This window comes from Trichomycterus rosablanca, chromosome 13 (assembly GCF_030014385.1).
Source record: "Trichomycterus rosablanca isolate fTriRos1 chromosome 13, fTriRos1.hap1, whole genome shotgun sequence".
Classification (NCBI taxonomy): Eukaryota; Metazoa; Chordata; class Actinopteri; order Siluriformes; family Trichomycteridae; genus Trichomycterus; species Trichomycterus rosablanca.
In genome coordinates, this window is record NC_086000.1 from 21,897,397 (window position 1) to 21,917,300 (window position 19,904).

A 19,904-nucleotide genomic window follows, 5' to 3' on the forward strand; every position below is an offset into this window, starting at 1 on the left:
CTCTGTAACACCATCATGACTGTATGTAAGACCAAGGAAAATGATTAAGTCAAGCATGACATCATGTGTATCTTCTGTAGTGTCAGAGTTTTCCAAGTTTATTCATCATTTATTCATTCCACCATAGCAACAAGCAGGTAGTAATCAGTGCCAAGGGATCTGGATTCCAGGACAAAAGCTCTATGTTCACAGGTGAAGCTTGCACCCTGCTGTTAGCCCCCACAGTTCACAAAAGTCTTAACTTAAAGAGATGAAGATGAATCATAATCTGTACAATTTCACTGAAAAATGTGCACTGTAATTGATGATGGGTGTCACTGACCACTACTAGTACTACTACATGAGTTGTAAATAGTTTAATTCTGAACACAGCCACATGCCCAATTATAAGAGGGTGTGCTCACATGTGCAACCACATTATTTTACTTTTTTATTTTTCCCTGTTAAACAATTTTAGTCTGTTTTTCAATCAAATTCAAAATATAATATTTCAAAAATAAATTATTATTATTATTTTTTTTTTTTTTTTTATGCGTTTTCTTCCATTTTCTCCCGATTTAGTGTAGTCAATTTGTTCTCTACTGCTGGGGATCCCCAATTGCATTCGAGGAGGGTATGTTGCTGCTCACGCCTCCTCCGACACGTGCACAATCCCAGCCGACCCTTTCTTTTCGCACAGCGTTTGAAGGCCCCACCCACATAGTCTGATCATCCCCCACCCACATAGTCTGATCATCCCCCCTAGCAGACACAGTAGCCAATTAGAGTGCTGCAGACACTGCCAATTATGCCTGCTAGATGGCGCCCGGCCGACAGGTGGCAACACTGAGTTTCGAACAGAGGAGTTCAGAAGCGGAATATCCCGCTGCGCCACCTGGGCACCTGAATTGTGTTTTTAATGGCACACCATATATTTTGGGTTTCTCAAAGTGATGTTCACGAATCATTGCATGTGTGTTGCATCTAGTTTGATGAGTTACTGTCATTCTTTATGATCCAAGTAGGGGTGAGTCTTCTCCTGTAGTGCCGTCAGTCATCGTGGTTTTTTGTAACCTTAAAACACAATACAAATAGTATCAGAGACAACTTGATCTTCATTATTATTAAGTGTGTCAGATGTCTTGTACTATATACATCGATACATACAAAGTGGGTATGAAAAGGCTACACCACTGGTAAAATGCCAGGTTTTTGTAATGTAAAAAAAATCAGACCTAATAAATAATTTCAGATATACTTCTTCAATGTGACCTACAATCTGCAATTCAATTGAAAACAAAGTGAAATTGTATAGAAGGAAGAAGATTCTTTGGTCTGATGAGATTAGATTTAAAACAGGATTAAAAACAGGCACACAATTACAAGAGCCTGTGCACACTTATGCAACCACGATAACGTGGTTGCATAAGTGTGCACAGGCTCTTGTAATTGTGTGCCTGTTTTTAATCCTGTTTTAAATCTAATCTCATCAGACCAAAGAATCTTTTTCCATGTTGCCAGAATCCTTTACATGCCATTTAGCAAATTTCAGTCTTTTCAGTGGTTTTAGTCTTGCCACTCTGCCATAAAGGCCTAATTTATGGAGTGCTGCAGAGATGGTTGTCCATCCAACAGTTTCTCCCTTGCCCACACAGGACTTTTAGAGCTCTTTTAGAGTGACAGTTGGGTTCTTTCTTATCCTACCTGATCAAAGCCCTTCTTGCCTGAATGTCCAGATAGATGGCCACATTTAGGAAGGTTTAAGTTGTGCCAAGCTTCTTCCCTTTAAAAATTATTCAGGCCACTGTGGTCCTGGAAACTCTCAAAGCCTTAGAAACGGTTTTATATTCTTGTCCTGTTCTATGCCTTGTCACAGTTCAATCCCAAAGACCCACAGGCAGTTCCTTGGAGTTCATTGGATGCACCTGACCACAATTCTAAGTGTCACAGCAAACATCTGAGTACTTGTGAATGAGAGATTCCAGTTTTTAAATTGTAATTAATTAAAGTCTATAACATGTTTTCACTTGGATGATTCATAGATTGATGGTTAAAATGGAAAATATATCCATTTAAAATCAAATCCACTTTATGAATGAACTGGATATGTAAATCTAATAATATATTTTATTTTCAAATGATGGTTAAAAACCTAAGTATGTTAACATTTTAATTACCTTCTCTTGTGTATATCTTCTTTAATGAAATATGATATCAGTAGGAATGCCTGGAGAGTAAGAAGTGAAGCATTATTATATGAAATGCACAACTTTTTCTAATGTAGTTATTTGTGAGATGTTTGTGCTTACAGAAAAAAAGGTGAGCACTCCTTGAGCTCCCGCAGCCCATTCAAAATTTAGCTTCTGTGTGATAAAGCCACCAACTGTGGGCCCGAAGAACATCCTTTTCCAAAAAAAGTGCATCTCATCTTTAATAAAATGTTTGGGTAATATTTGAGAAGACATGAAAACTGAACATGTTCGATACATACCCAGCAGACCACACCGCTGAAAACAGTCCTGATACCAAACCAAGAGTGCTTAGGCCATCCTCAAAACCATTCTCTCTATTAAAAACAAACTTCAATTACAATTAAAGGTCAATTACAACTTAATTAAAACAAAAATAAATATTCAGTAAATTCCAGAAAACAATACTATTGGTGCAGTATGATGGTCTCTTACTGTGCACAAGTAAGCATCTCTGAAAAGGTGGGAATTCCAGCCATACACAGAGAAAAGCCAATAACCACCAGCATGACAACAGTCAGCCAAAGCTCACTAAAGAAACAATTAATGTATTGTAACAGTGCAACTGCATATTTAACACTATTTAGCTTGAAACAATTATTAAAATGAGGTTAAATTCCATACCTCTGTATATGCAAAACTGGAACAGGTCCAAGAAAACAAAAACTAACTGCTGCAGCCATTCCTCCCAACACCAGCATCCACTTTCTTACGAACTGCAAATCAAACACAAATTAGACAATTGTAACATTTTAATATTAACAAAAATATTAATCTCTAAGATGCCACTCTTTAAAGATAAAATTGGCTTACTGGATATTTATCACTCATTATTCCGAAAACTGGGGATGCAGCACCATAAGGTAATGACACACCAATCATGAGCAGGCCCACAGATCCAGTGCTCAGGTTAAACTGTTTACAGAAATGAAAAAAAAATGGAACATTGATCATTTTAGATTTGTTTTGCTACAATATAAGGCTTGATAAGAATGCAGTCAAATGCCAGTTGACAAAATGTAAATGTAAACAAGCATACACTTATTTTAACGTACACATAAATCAACATTTACTGAAGAAGCATTTATTACCTTTTTAATAGCAAATAATGAGAGTGTTGCATCCAATAAACTAATTCCTGAGCTAAGTGTGAACACCACAAAGCAAATGAGAATGATCTTGACTTGTGAACAAAGCCGTAAGAAGGAGCCCTGAGAGGAAACCTCATCTGAAAGAGAAACATAACATGTAGTTACACACATTACATATAAGACGGTAGTAGTTTACTGGTAATAGTGGTAATGTACTGTAGCTGGTGATAATAAGTTACAAATGATCATTTTATTTACAGCAGTAATTAAATCACTTGAAATTGAAAATAAAGCAATCACTTCATATTATACAGAGAAATATTTAAGCGGTGATGAAGTTATTATTACTGAAAGTTCCCTGTTGCTGTGAGATTAAGGTAAAGTATGTCAGCAAGATTCTCTCAGCAGAGTAGAAGTTTAAAAGTAAGAAAACATGCAGTTGCAATCAAAAATATTGAAAATTTCTATAAAGAAAATTATAACTCCTTTCAGCAGAGTTTTAGTTGAATAAAGCAACAAATGAACAAAGAAAATGAATTATGTAGTATTTTAGAGTACCAGGGTATTTTGTTACTACTGTCATGTCACAATTATTCAACCCCTACATAATATTGCTGATCTTAAAACTAAACTGTTGCTGTTCTGGTTAAACTAAATAACCCAATAACCACCATTAATTAGCTAGCTGTGATGTGTTATATAAACACCACCCAGAGATTCAATTGTTTAGGGTGTGTTGCAACCAGGGCAAATTGAGAAGCTGTCACTAAAGCTAAGGAAGAGGTGATAATTTGACTGAACCAAAAGGGTTATGGGTATAAGAAGATTTCCAAGACCTTGAGACAACACAAGAGTACCAAACTTAAAGCCACTATGCACGCCACAGGATAGGTTAGATACGTTGACCTGGAATACTCAGAAAGACTTTGCATAAGCCTGCAGAGTTCTGATACATGGTTATATAAAGTGACAAATCAAAACTGGAACTATTAAACAAAATTAAAGCTTGTTAGTACTAACCAAAATAATCAATACAAAAGGATGTTTCACCAAGGTCACTTGAGTCTTTTTGCTATGTATTTTCATTCAAATCTATCAGAACACCTTTTAAGGAGGGAAGTTAAATATTCTGACTGCAACTGTGCATAAAAGGCTTTACCCACCAAAATTCGGTAGAATCCACATGTTTAATGGAACAGCCAAAAACAGAAGACTTCCCAAAACAATGAACGGAATTTCATATCCAAATGACTGATACATCCATCCACCTAATGGAGGCCCCAAAATGAGTCCAATTCCAGTAAAAATCTCCATAAATCCCTGCAAAAAACAATTTTATTCTATATTTGTACATCGAAGATAATGATTATAATGAATGTACTTTAAAATGTCACATGGCTGTATAATACATGGGAGGGTGTAAGTCTTTTTCATGACTTTAGTGCTGGAGGCCCACTGCCCTGCTGAGTTTCAAGTTTTTCCTGCTTCTGCACACAAGCTGGTGCAAAGAAGAAATACACCTGATACACTCACTCACTAAGGACAATTTAAAGCAGACAATCTATCCTCTATATTATTTGAGAGGTGATGCAAAAACAAATCAGAGTGAGAAAGACTAAAAAGTTCCCCAGGAACCATGTTACATTCACTCTACCAGCAGTACTACTGGGCTGCCCCACCTTATTTAACTCATAAGCTAATAACAAAACAATCTATAAGCTGAACTAGATTTGTTAGTATGCACAAACAGCTTAAAACTGACACTGGACCTCCAGGACTGAAGTGGTTTTACATGTATAATAAAATATACTTAATAGCACTATTGTCTGTTTTCTAGACACCATGGCTACATTGAAAAACAAGTGTTGAGAAATACGTACCAAAATTGTTGCTATATTGTGGGGAAACACTCTGGCTGATACAGCAAATGATGATGTCACAGCAGCAGCAAAGCCCACTGCGTTTACTGATCTTATAACCAAACAGAGCACTATAAACATGGTTCCGTCTGGAGCTCTGTCCAGAAAGCTACATTAAAAAAAGAAAAACTTAAATTAGGATTATATGATTTTAATATCATTATTGTAACAGCTAAAACATTTCACCCAAATGCTGATGTGAGTAATAATAAAGCCACAACATGTAAAGAAAGCCTAATTAGGAGGATGCCAGTACTTACCCAAAGAGTACTGTACATCCACCTGAAATGAGCAGTCCAGCAGTTATCATAAACTTGGCCCCAATTTGGACAATCTACAGTCAAAAAAGATCAATTGTGGTAATTCATGTCCATCTTTCATCCGAATATCTGGTTTGGCATGTCAGCAGTACAGCTTTTACCATCCATCCATGCTTTCCCAGATACAGGAGTGCTGCTTCTTAAATAACTTAAGCAAAACACTATTTTCATCAGGCCTTTCATGTGGCAAGACAGAAGCCATTGTTAAGTAAAAGGCATATGGTAGCCTTCTTGGAGCTAAATGGCATGATGAAAAAACATGATGAAAAAAATTCTCTAGTGTCATACGTCTAAAACTAAACTCTTTATACAGAACTGCAAGCACTATGTCTGCCAAAGCAAGTGTCATTGCACATTCATTTCATTTTTATCATCCTGGTCCAGGACAAAGGGGGTCTGGTTCCAGTGGGAAACAGTGGGCACAAGGCAGGAATACTCTGGACAGAATGCCAATAAACCACAGGGCTTCCTTCGGCCATCCCCAATCGCCCACTCAGACATGGACAAATATTTTAGTGTAGACGCAAAAGGGTCCGAATATGTGAATAAGACAAGGTAATAAATAAACCTCTATTTTTAAAAATTATAGATTTTATTTTTTTAATAAAATAACTCTAAAGCATTTTTTTACTTTAATATGGGCAATTAGTTCGTAGATTAAATAGTAAATGTATGAGTGAATGTGTGATCTTTTAAACATCTCTCTATACTTTATACTAATAAATACATCCTTTTTATTTATAAGTATGAAGACACTGTAGAAACTCGAAGTAAATATATGCACAGGAAATGTTATAAATACAAATCTAGCACTGCAATCAAACAAACAATTAATCTTGTTGCAAAAAAGAAATGGGAAAGAACTTACATATTTTCCCAGGATTAACGATCCAACCAATGTGCAGAAGGCATAGCAGCCAAATATTAAACCAATTACTGCCTGGCTGACTCCTTTTTTCTCTGCCTGTTGAATGTAGATTATAAAGGACCATCAGGGTTAAGTAGGAAACCTTACATTTTAGCAAATTTTAAAGAATAGCATACTGTGAATGTAATATCAAACAAATACAATCTTACCTCGGATGGAAAAAATGGACCCAGTATTGAGTAGCATATCATTGAGCTAAAGTTTATAGATGCCATTGCAATTAAAGTTAATATCTGGTGTCTGCTCATCTTTGAGGCACTTGTGTTTGATGGTAAAGAAGAGTCAACTAAGAGGAAAAGATAAAGTTATGGGGTATAAGCTATGTCTTATCACATAATATAATTTAATATTGAAAATTATTTTAAATGTACTTTAATAAGTAAGCTTATAAGGTTATATACAAATCATTGTTTTGAACCAATTTAGGTTGTTAGAAGACAGGAAGGGAATTAAGACAGTTTTCCCCCAAAGCCTTTTGACCTATCGATACAAGCAATAATAGGATTGGTTTAACTTCTTCTATTATTTTATTATTCTATCAGTTTTAAGGACTATTTTAATGAAATGTCCAGTGCAGTCATTCAGTCATTGATACATTAATTCATTTATTTAACGTCACTACCCTCTGTATCCAGGTTAGGCTAAAGCCAGTAAAACACAATGGGCAGGGTGCCAGTTTATCACTGCGCGTGAGACCACATAGGGCCATGTCCTGGTGCCGCCGAACTCACCACGACCCTGACCGGGATTAAGCCGTTAAAGAAAAGGAATACACAACAAAAAGTTCCAGAAAAGTAACTTGACTATGTTCGTCTCACTATTTTAGTATCTCCAAAGTATTAGTATGGCGTTAGTTTCGTCAGCGCGTGCGCAAGGAATTTTGCGTGCGAACACAACATATCCGTGCGCCAACAAGGTGAACTCGTGTGAGCTCATGTTTAAACAAGTTGTGCTCTTCAGACATTTGACACGAAAATAACGTTAATATTGCAGTATCTATGGCTGCTTTCTTGCGTGGCCAGGCGCATACTGCTGCTTTTCCGCAGCGAGTTGTTCTTAAAGTCAAACAAACAATTCCCTTTATCAGACATTCTCAAACTGAAAACCATTATGCATGCTTCGAGTATTCCAACGGTGCATTATAGCGATGCATTGTAGATTTTATAAGAGTTCTAAATATGCTTCATTAGACTTTCAGATGAGACTTATTAAATAGTAAGAACCGTAAATAGTGCACTATATGTCGCGGACAGATACACTGACAATCGTTGCTTTCCTAGACTGGTCTAATTCCTATTTTAAAATAAATAAATAATTCCTGTTGGTAAACATGCTAACTTCTTACAACCAAGAGAGATTTTAAGTGTATATTGTAATTCCCTACTATTATAAGTAGTCCGTTTTAAGAAAGAAACATGAAAGATCATTTCTTTAAAAATCATACCAGTAGGTACTGAATCCATGTTTTCTTCTGTCATAATAAAAGAGTAAAGGTCAAAACGTGTCAGAAACTCGGCTAAAAGTTTTCTTATCCATTTAAAACAAACACGTATTGTTTTCTTGTTCGGTGGATTCATTGTTAGCATGTTGAAATTATACCGCCACACACTGTAGTGGATATGAACATTCATTTTTGTGTCTTCATTAACAGCTTAATCCTGTTTATGCAATTATTTAAGGCATGGATTCCATAATGTGCCCAAACATCCCTTTTAAGATTTTGGACCATGGTGACATGAATATATTACACAACTTTGTCAGCTTCATGTTGATCAATGCTGCGACATTATCCCAAATGTGCTCTATTCGATTTTAGTGAAGTGCACTGAATTATATATACTATATTCACAGAACCAATTCATAATAACTTTTGACACAGCAGATGATCAATGCTGTAGGTAGCTAATAGAAAATCAACTAATCGTGTCCATAAAGGAAAGCTCATAGTTAGCAACAATATTTAGGGGGTCAAAAATATTCCCCACATTATTACACTACCAGGAACAGTTGGAACTGTTAACACAAGGCAGGTAGGGGTTGTGGATTCATGCTGTTTATGCCAAATTCTGACATACCATCAGCACATCAGAATAAAATAGAAAATTCATCAAACATGTAGAATAAATGCCTTCTTTATTTGTTGCCTATCTGCATGTCAAGTAGTTGGTAAATTACATAAATACTGTATTTTCTCATACTTTTAAATATCCAAATAATGTACACAATTTCATTTTTCTTTAGTTTTTTTTTTGCTTCATATTATTATTGTTCATGTACACTACACAAACTTTAGATAAAATCTGATTAGAAATCTGATTGCTTTACCTGTTTCCATATAATCTAACAAAAAAATGAGCAACTGATGTTTAGTGTAAAGTATGACATTTCATCACACTTCTTGATTTATTTTCTAGGACATTAAGATTGTGGTCTACTTAATCAATACAGAAAAGTAAACTGATGCTAGCTGCCAAAATTGTGGAGTCCAGAGCTCTTACTGAAATGAACTTTAATCTGCTAATAATTAGTATAATTTCTGATGTAATCCTGAAACCAGATTATTTATTGGTGAAACCTCTTCTTTGTTTTGTAGAACGTTGTCACAAGTAAGGGTGCATCAAATAAAATCCAATGGGACAGGCAAATCAAAACAAGGACTAATAGACCGAGAGACAGTTTTTACAACAGGGCCATAGGTCCGTTAAACACAAACATGTGACACATCATTTCATTCCTTTCATTCAATGGGTCTTGTGCCATTTCATTTCACTTTAATGAGACATGTGCAACTTATAATTTAAATTTAAATTGGACATTTATTGGACATGTGCTTCTGTTTTGTTTGAGTGCTGTTTTATATTTATATATAGTAGTATTATTGTTTGCTGTTGTTTTTCTTGCACCAAGAAGGGGGTTGTATTTCAATTTCGTTGTGAAAGTGTACAAGTACAATGTGCAATGACAATAAAGGATTCGTATTTGTTAGACCAGGGGAAAAAAGAACTGGAAATGTATTTTTGAAATATTTACCTACTCATAATCTGTCCAACACTTCCTAATCAGGCCTGGGCACAGTTCATAATCTTTGTCACATGGTACCAGCTTGCTGCTTTATATAATTACACATTAAGCAATAAGTATGTACAAGCATTTACTAACAACACATTACATTTTTGTCGACCTACGCACTGCAATATCAAAACCAACAGTAAATACTGTTATTCAAAATGATTTTATTAATGATAGACATTTGGGGAAGACCCTTTCCGTTAGATAATTCTGTTTTTGTTATTAAAATGTGTACTAGGTGAGATAAAAGAGTGTAACATGAAGTTGAACTTCAGGCAGTAACCAAAGGCAACAATTGAACCTCCTTTGTACTGAAGTGCCGGAAGTCTGGAGGGGCATCCTCTAGGGCCAGACTGAATAGTCTGTTAAGAGTCTTGTTAAATTTCTGAAACAACAAATTTTGTGATCAATGCCAGAGACAGGTTTTAATATCATTTGGTAGACGTAATCTAGTACCAAACTTTCATTTCAAATTATTTACCCAAATCTTTCTCTCAAGTTGCATAGGAGATAGAGAGGTTTATTTGCACCCAGACAGGTGTGTGGTGAATCAAGTCACATTTTTGCTTTACAAATTAAAGCATAACAAGGTCTTATCCTCAAACGTTTTTCCAAGGTAAGACAAAGCTTATATATCCACTACCTCCACAACATGTGCAATTTTGCAGTTTGGGGAAAACACATATTTCATAAGACGCTAAAATGTGTGTTGACGCAAAACGGATTATACTTGTTCCAAACAAAAACGTGAGCAAAATAGAAACACTTAAGTAGCCTGTAAAAAGTCCTGATCTCAGCACAAACAATTACTTTGGGGATAAACTGGCAAGCCTTTTGCCAACTGGACCCAACAGTTTTGCCTAATCTTGCTAATTATCATGCAGCTAAGTGAAATAAAACCCCAAGAGCAATGTTGCAGCACGTGATGGAAATCCTTTCTAGAAGAGTGATGCTATTGTGGCAAATCACAAACGAAATCCTTATTACTGTAACACCCGTGATTTTAATTAAAAAGTTGAATGGTCAGAATACTTTTGGATATAAAGTGTATTTTGCCGATGGAACACCAGTAGACAACATGATTTAAGGAAGACCATAAATATTTAATTTACCCAAAGATGATTCTGTAAGACAATATATAAACATATTTATACTGTATATAAAGTAATATTTACAAATTATATACTTTGTCTTCCAGCAAAAAGAAAAATCAGTAATATATTGTAAAATCTGTAATATATCTGTCCCATGTACTTAAGCACATACAACTTGCAGAAACTACCTACACAGTAATTACCAACCCAATTTCTGGAAAAAAATTGAGAAATTTTTCTCAATCATTCTCCTGAACCATTACTTAACAGAGAAATGTACAAACAAACATATGTTAACATTTTAGTTAAACAACTTGATTGTATTTTGCAAATATAAACAAATGATGAAATTGAAACCTGCAACACACATTAAAAAGGACAGAGCAAAATAAAGAAAAGTTTAGAGTATTTAAGCGACACAGTTTTGAAATGTTCCACAATAAGCAGGTGAATTGGTAACAGGTGAGGGCATCATAATTTGAAATACAGTAAAAGGATCCACCAAAGGCTCAGTCTTTGCAATCAATGAGTGGTCAGAAATCACTTTGTGACGAACGTCTTCAGAGAATTGTCAAGAGAATGCCATACATTCATTCTGTGCAAAAATGCCACCAAGTTTTCTGGGGTCAGGCTCATCTCAAATTAACCAAACTGTATGCTGTGGTTATTTCAGCAAACCTATGCCAAGCCTCATTCTGCACAAACTACAACAGCATGGCTTTGAAAACACAGAGTGCCTTGACTGACCTGCCTGCAGTCTAGATCTGTCTCCTACTGAAATTGTATGGCGCACATCATAAATAGAATCAGACAACAGTCTGCCACATACTGTTAAGTAGCTGTTTTCTTAGTAAACATTTCCTTACTCTGGTACAAGTAGACAACTACCTAAGAACACTTTTATCACATAAATAAAGATTCTAAAAAAAAAAGCACCTTATTGTCGACAGTAGTTGAAAATTCAATGTCTTGATCATGACATTTTTAAAATATAAAATTTTATCAGAAGTTCAGACAGGCATTTTGGCTGGCAGATCATACATCAGAGGATGATAAAGATGAACTGAGAAGAGGAGATTTCTCTCCTGTAGCCAAGTTGAATTCAATCCCATTGATTTCCTGGAACCTTGAATTAACATCAACAGCATCAGAATCAACATTTTAAGATTATTATATTAACACATCTACAGTAATAACTGATTACAGAATAATTAAATAAAGAAATAAACCTTTTCTTGGGTATATCTTCTTTGGCTAATTGTACTGTTAATAAGACTGCCTAGAAAGTGCATAAAGGAAAAAGAGAAGTTATTCTCATATGTAATGAATTTATTTAACTGATGCAATTATTTGCTAAATAGTTTTGCTTACAGAAATTAATGTGAGCACTCCTTGAAGTCTTGCACCCCATTCAAAACTTAGTTTCTGTGTGATAAAGCCGCCAAACGTAGGGCCGAAGAACATCCTTTTTCAAAATTAAGAGCATCTTAGTTTGAACAAAATAAACAGCCTTTAAAAAAGTTTTGGAATGGTCTTCAAAGGTTAAAAATATTGATCTTGTTCGATACATACCCAGCAGACCACACCGCTGAAAACAGTCCTGATACCAAACCAAGCGTGCCCAAGTCATCCTCAAAGTCATTCTCACTACAATAAAAAAAGACACATTAAATTACACTCTGTCTATTTTAGGTTACATGAAATTTATTTTAAATAATAGTTTTATTAATGCTAATTATGAAGTTATAGATGTAAATTAAATTTAATTTTAAAAACCGGTTCAATGTAACATTACTTCTTCTTCTTGTCTTATTAAAACTACAGTATATATTGCAGCAGGCAACAGTATTGGTGCTATATTATGGTCCCTTACTGTGCACAAATGAGCATCTCAGTGAAGGTTGGGATGCAGGTCATACACAGAGAAAAACCAATGACCACCAGCATGACAACAGTAAGCCAAAGATCACTGGAACAAAACAAATAAGCTTGTTATGAAGTAAAATAACTTTTTATTTAATCCAGTACCGAAATGGTCCCAAGCTTAATAAAATGTGTTTAGCTGACCTCTCAATATGCAAGACAGGAACTGGACCAAGAAAACAAAAGCTGACTGCTGTAGCAATTCCTCCAAACACCATCATCCATTTTCTTATAAACTACAAAACAAACACAAAACATAATACATTTTACTAAGGTAAAAATAATTAACTGAAAATAAAAAAATACACAAATCTAAGAAGTTGGTGTATATAAGTTAGTGTAGGTAGACTAGTACACCTAAACCACAAGGCATGTACAGTATCTAAGCAATTAATTAAAGGGCCAGGAGCCTGAAATGGTCCTTTAGAAGTCATGAGACACTGTTAAATTGTTAAATTACTGGCACAAACTATTAACCACTAATCACCCTCTTTAAAGATAAAACTGGCTTACTGGATACTTATCACTAATTATTCCAAAAACTGGGGATGCAGCACCATAAGGTAATGACACACCAATCATGAGCAGGCCCACAGATCCAGTGCTCAGGCTAAACTGTTTACAGAAATAAAATAAAAAAACACTTTACAACAGGATGAGGATATATACAAAATAAAAGCACTTTCTAAAATAAGTTGTAAAATTATGTTACCTTTTCCATGGCATATAATGACAGTGTTGCATCCAGGAAGCCTATACCTGAGCTGAGTGTGAACACCACAAAGCAGATGAGCATGATTTTCCCTCGTGAACACAGTCTAATAAAGGAGCCCTGTGAGGCAACAGCATCTGACCATTGAACATAAATATTACAAATAGTATTTATGATTACTAATGAAACTTAATAATGATATTTTCTTACTAACCACAATTATTATTAGTAGTATGTTAACATGCCATTAATAAATGCCTATTTCATTAAAGGACATAGAAAGTTAAATTCTCTAAGCAGAGTAAGACCTTTTAAACATTATGTATTCATAAAATGCTTTACCAACCAAAATTCGGTAGAATCCACATGTTTAATGGAACAGCCAAAAACAGAAGACTTCCCAAAGCAATGAATGGAATTTCGTATCCAAATGACTCATACATCCATCCACCTAATGGAGGCCCCAAAATGAGTCCAATTCCAGTGAAAACCTCCATAAAGCCCTGCAAAAAAGAACTTTGAACAGAATCTATTTTTAAACTTTTTATTTAAAATGTAAACATAAATCATAATGAAGGAAAGCATGACATTTTCTTAATCTCACATGGTTTGGTGCATAAGGCACCAGTGGAAGGCTTGATTAGGGGACTACTGTGTACAATAAAACATTTAAGCCTTAAAGGCACTATTGTCTGCCCTAAACAAAGCACAGCTATCTTCTAAATACCGTGACTATATTGGAAACCAAGTGGTTACTAAAACTTACCAGAATGGTTGCTATATTGTGGGGAAAGACTTTTGCTGATACAGCAAATGATGATGTTACAGCAGCAGCAAAGCCCACTGCGTTTACACATCTTATAAGAAGACAAAGCACTATAAACACGGTTCCTTCTGGAGCTCTGTCCAGAAAGCTGTATATTACAGGGGGGAAAAACAGAGACTAGTTTTTAGAAAATAGTTTTACCCAATTCTATTTAACAATAACCATATATGTTCATTTAAGTAATAATAAATACACTGATAGTGATAAAGTAAGCTATTACTTACCCAAATATTACAGTACATACACCTGAAATGAACAGTCCTGCATTTATCATACACTTGGCCCCAATTTGGACAATCTACAGTCAAATGAAAGATCAGAATATCAGAATACCTTTACATAATGTTAAGAAGAATTTAAGATCCTAAATAATCACTTACCATACACATGCATTTTGTAGATACACATTAACTGACTGTATACTGCTGTTTTTTAAAACCACTTTACTCTACCCATCAATGTAAATTGACCACAGTAGGACTATCACTTTCCAGATATCATTTTGGTGGTTTACATCAGTGACATAAACACTGGTAGTTGGACCTGTTGCAATGACTCAAGTGTATCAGGTGAAGCAATGCTGGCTGAAGCCTTATACATTGTATCCATTTACTGGTCCATATTAGACACAGCTAGGCTGTTGGTACACCTCACAGGTGTTCTGCTGAAGAATAACCCTAATGTTAATCATCAGAGATCAGTTTCAGACCAGAGAACACTGGTTCTTTTGTTTAGAGCACATTTTGCAGTCAGACCAAAACTATTATATGTGAACCAGCTACTACCACATCATTGCCAGTACTGTGCTGAGAATGATCTTTCACCCATGAAAATATCTACAAACAAATAAAAAAATGTGCTTTTTGTAAAAATGATTGGGTTTAAAAAGATTCACCATGTCTCTGCCTCAACATTTTTTAAAATTTGTTTATATTTACATATATAATTTAGTTGGTTAGCAAAAAAACTAGGAATCTTTTTGTTGTAAATCAATCACTCAAATAAAGATTCAAGAAAAATATATCACGGATTTCTGTAATATTGCACTTTACAAAATGCCCCAAATATTCTAGAAATGAGGTTTGTAATAAGCAGTAATCTTATGCTGGCTCCTTTTTATTGATGAATGGTGGATGACATTGTGTGAAATAACCAGTGTATATTCTGTAACTGTTTACTTACAAAGTGCATTTGTAGATGCACCTGATAAATAAGCAAATCATTTTAAATACAACTTACATATTTCCCAAGGATTAACGATCCAACCAAAGTGCACAAGGCATAGCATCCAAATATTAAACCAATTACTGCTTGACTGACTCCTTTCTTCTCAGCCTGCACAAGTACAATGCATAAAAAAGTAATGATTAATTATGTAACATACAGTTTAGGCTAAGTAATTAATTATTTCTGTTTTACATAATCAAAAAAAAAAAAAACAGGTAGGATGGGATAACAGGTAGTGTGGACGATACAGCAGAATCCTGAGGACCTGGTATACACTTTGCCCTTGGTCACTGTGTGTAAGAAGTGTTTTCTCCATCTGCCCCAAGGTCCTTCAGTTACCTTTTACCTTCTAAAACATGAGGATGGTGGACTAACTATTCTTAAATGACAAAAGGTGTGAGTGGAAAAATGTGCGTGTGTGATGCCCTGCAATGCATTGGCATCCTTTTTTTGGCTCTTACACATTTAAGATGTCTATGTTAGGAAATAGTTCACGTTTGCAATACTGTGATTTAATTTAGGTCTATTTATAATGCCCCCATCCATCTTCAATTTCTTAACGTTACTAGGGTTTGATGGAATTACATATTTAAAACCCATCATAAATATAAAAAAGGAATTCATGAATTAATAAAATACATAGTTTTTACCTCAGGTGGAAAGAATGGGGCCAATATTGAGTAGCATATCATTGAGCTGAAGTTTATGGACGCCATTGCAATTAAAGTTAATATCTGTTTTCTGCTCATCTTCCAGATACTCATGTCAGCTGATGAGGAGCAATCTAAAAAGTGTAATATACGCACAATGCACAAATAAAAGAAAGCAAAAATGTTAGGTATTTTTATTATGGAGGTAAAAATGTCAATTAATTATTTACTGAAAGTAAAATTATTAAAAGATTAACTGTCAAACCTGAAATCAGAGGGAGACGTACCAGGCAATAAAACAAAAATACAAAATACAATACTTAACATGCTAAAAATAAGAAATGAGAATTCTACAAACCTGTAAGCTTATCCGCTACTAAATCCATAACGCAGTATTGTTTTGGGGGAACTAATAAGAGATCCTCTTAAAATAACAGCCGGTCAGAGTTTACAGCAGACGAATAATACCCAGAGCAAGATCCACAGAAGTGGAATCAAAGAGTCGATTCTTCAGTTTTACTAATAGTTAAAAAGAGTCGACACGTGAGCCTTGGAGTCGATTCCAAATATTGAAATTCTTCTGTTCAAACTTGAGCACAGATTGAAAAAAAAACAGACACAATGGCAGTCTAACTCCCTCAATACCTCAAACTTCTAGCCAGATTGTTAACTTGTCTATCATTAGCGCTTCAAACTACATTGCTAACTAATCAGACAAGGCTCTGAGTCAAAAAACAAAGTGAATTGCTAGTTTTTAAGAACAGGTCATGTAAGCTCATAATGTTCCATACAGTTGTTTTATCCCCAAGTTTTATGTTAATAAGAGTAAGTGGCCGGCTAAGCCAACAATTCATTTGAAAACTAGATAATGGCTGTTAAAAATCTGTCTGAAAGGAAATTATGAAGAATCGATTCACTGTTTCCCCAACACCAGGAATCAAACAACTTCAGCAAGTATGGTCTGTGGGCGTGTTTCCCACCCGTATTCCAACAAACCCTGCCTCTTTTTATTACACCTGGCTAAAATAACGTTTCTCAAAGAGCTGGAAGATTTTCTTCAATAATGCTCCGATATCTCAGCCCAAACATTCAGGAGTCGCTTTAGCGTAGTTAAAAGAAGGATTCACATTGTTCTGAATGCTAAGTGTAGTAGTATGAGTTTACAAACGTAAATTTACTACTTCACAAAACACGTCTGCTCTTTTGGTATGTATGTATGAATGTACAGTACAATGCAGTGACGGTGAAGGTATTTATCCCTCTTCCATTTTTTTGTTATTGAATGAATTATGCCACATGTCTAGATGCAGATAAACAAACTGCGTAAACATATTCTTAAAAAAAAATAGACACCTTAAGTAGTGGGTTTACCTGAGAAAATGGTCTATATGTCCTCCTGAGACCCAGAAGAAAAAAGGTTTTGAAATTTACGATTTTTTTTTTATAATTTAAGTATTGTGGTTGAAAGAAACATAGTACAAAACTTTATTTTTTAACAACGTTATTTGTTTTTTATCATCTGTCCTTTGTAGTGGACATCGGGTCTTGTTTGATCAAAAAATGGTGTAATGTAATTATATTGTATTTATTTTTGTATAAATTTCAATTAAAATTTCATTTAATTTCAACTACATTAAAACAGTTTGCTAAAGGAAACACATCTAAACCCTGAAACACTGGAAAGAAAAGAAAAACATCTCAGAGTTTTTTAAAAATGGATACTGAGTTTTTTTCTTTAAACTGCATTTTGTCTTTGAAACACACAAAAACATGTTATATTTAATATATTTGACAAATGTTGTTCCTTTGATTCCTACTCTCCTGCATGGTGATGCATGTATTGCAATCAGCAATTTTGGCAAATGCAGTGCCCCATATTTTTTGACCTCGTCATTGGACTGTGGTTCAACAGGCCTCATCTTCTCCCAGCTCTACAGTCTGGCCCTCTTCCTCATCTCCTGACAGCTCTAAATCTTAATTAAATTCTTAATTAAATCCTCTTTGCCTTATCCAGCCCTATGCTTGCTTGTTCAGAAATTGGCAAAAAACAGGGGATGGTAAGTCCAGCTGTCCACTACAAAGGACATTAAAGAAATTTGTGTTTTGAAAGAGTTAAAATTGCTGTTATACAGAACACTAGTAATCAAATGGATTGCATTAATGGTGCTTGAGTTAGAGATCTCAGACTCATGTCCCCCACAGAGGACAAAAATGAATTGCTGGGTCTCAGGAGGATATACTGGTGCTGGTCATAAAATTAGAATATCATGAAAAAGTTGATTTATTTCAGTAATTCCATTCAAAAAGTGAAACTTGTATATTATATTCATTCATTACACACAGACTGATATATTTCAAATTTGAGTTGGAACGATCGATCGGCTATGAATCGGTATCGGCCGATTTTTAATCAAAATATGCTATCGGCGATCGGCCGATATTTCCTAAATGTAGCCGATCCGATCGTGTGATATATAAAAGATCACGTTAAGTTAACAGCTCAGTGGATTGATCCAGACTTTGAGCTACGAAGCACCAACCATCGCATCAAAATTCGTCAACAATCGTACAGAAACCATCGTGAAAGCTCTTCATGACCTAAAATAACATGATTAACGTTGTGCATCATACATACGATGTAATTTTGCTGATTGAAATATTTACTTTAAAAAGATAATTCAACCCGGTCACATCTGAGTCGATTCTATCAGCATGTTATATAAACACGTTTCCACAGTCAGTGATGGTTTGGAGTGCCATGTCATCTGCTGGTGTTGGTCCACTGTGTTTTCTGAGGTCCAAGGTCAACGCAGCCGTCTACCAAGAAGTTTTAGAGCACTTCATGCTTCCTGCTGCTGACCAACTTTATGGAGATGCAGATTTCATTTTCCAACAGGACTTGGCACCTGCACACAGTGCCAAAGCTACCAGTACCTGGTTTAAGGACCATGGTATCCCTGTTCTTAATTGGCCAGCAAACTCGCCTGACCTTAACCCCATAGAAAATCTATGGGGTATTGTGAAGAGGAAGATGCGATACGCCAGACCCAACAATTCAGAAGAGCTGAAGGCCACTATCAGAACAACCTGGGCTCTCATAACACCTGAGCAGTGCCACAGACTGATGGACTCCATGCCACGCCGCATTGCTGCAGTAATCCAGGCAAAAGGAGCCCCAACTAAGTATTGAGTGCTGTACATGCTCATACTTTTCATGTTCATACTTTTCAGTTGGCCAACATTTCTAAAAATCCTTTTTTTGTATTGGTCTTAAGTACTATTCTAATTTTCTGAGATACTGAATTTGGGGTTTTCATTAGTTCTCAGTTATAATCATCAACATTAAAAGAAATAAACATTTGAAATATATCAGTCTGTGTGTAATGAATGAATATAATATACAAGTTTCACTTTTTGAATGGAATTACTGAAATAAAGCAACTTTTTCATGATATTCTAATTTTATGACCAGCACCAGTGTGTGTATATATATATACACACACAAATCATAATGACAACAAAAACTACCCAAATGACCCTGATCAAAAGTTTACATACCCTGGAAGTTTTGGCATGATAACATACACACAAACTGACACACACAGGTTTAAATGGCTACTAAAGGTACCAATTCTCACCTGTGATCTGTTTGCTTGTAATTCGTGTGTGTGTATAAAAAGTCAGTGAGTTTATGGGCTCCTGACAGACCCCTGCATGTTTCATCCAGTGCTGCCACTGATTTTGTTGGATTACAAGCTTGGGGAAAGCAAAATAATTATCAAAGTATTCACAGGAGAAGATAGTTGAACTTTATAAAACAGGAAAAGGATATAAAAAGATATCCAAGGAATTGAGAATGCCAATCAGCAGTGTTCAAACTCTAATTAAGTAGGTGAAAAATGAGGGATTCTGTTGAA

The 19,904-nt window shown here is 35.2% G+C and overlaps 2 protein-coding genes across 2 annotated transcripts; both read right to left on the bottom strand.

Moving 5' to 3' along the window:
• Positions 1–68: 68 nt before the first annotated feature.
• On the bottom strand, positions 69–8,009 carry slc18b1 (solute carrier family 18 member B1). The gene is made up of 14 exons (XM_063008051.1): positions 7,931–8,009; positions 6,636–6,772; positions 6,427–6,522; positions 5,499–5,572; positions 5,200–5,347; positions 4,483–4,639; positions 3,320–3,456; positions 3,042–3,143; positions 2,853–2,944; positions 2,664–2,759; positions 2,471–2,545; positions 2,289–2,382; positions 2,157–2,206; positions 69–1,053 (listed from the first exon to the last, which is right to left on the bottom strand). Exons 1-14 carry the CDS (start codon positions 7,962–7,964, stop codon positions 990–992), a joined length of 1,356 nt encoding a protein of 451 aa, XP_062864121.1. The 5' UTR covers positions 7,965–8,009; the 3' UTR covers positions 69–989.
• A 1,817-nt stretch (positions 8,010–9,826) lies between these two features.
• LOC134325704 (MFS-type transporter SLC18B1-like) lies at positions 9,827–16,101 on the bottom strand. The gene is made up of 14 exons (XM_063007946.1): positions 15,988–16,101; positions 15,350–15,445; positions 14,335–14,408; positions 14,051–14,198; positions 13,631–13,787; positions 13,285–13,421; positions 13,086–13,187; positions 12,717–12,808; positions 12,523–12,618; positions 12,222–12,296; positions 12,021–12,114; positions 11,879–11,928; positions 11,691–11,775; positions 9,827–9,940 (listed from the first exon to the last, which is right to left on the bottom strand). The coding sequence occupies exons 1-14, from the start codon at positions 16,099–16,101 to the stop codon at positions 9,827–9,829; spliced, it is 1,434 nt and encodes a 477-aa protein (XP_062864016.1).
• Positions 16,102–19,904: the final 3,803 nt, after the last annotated feature.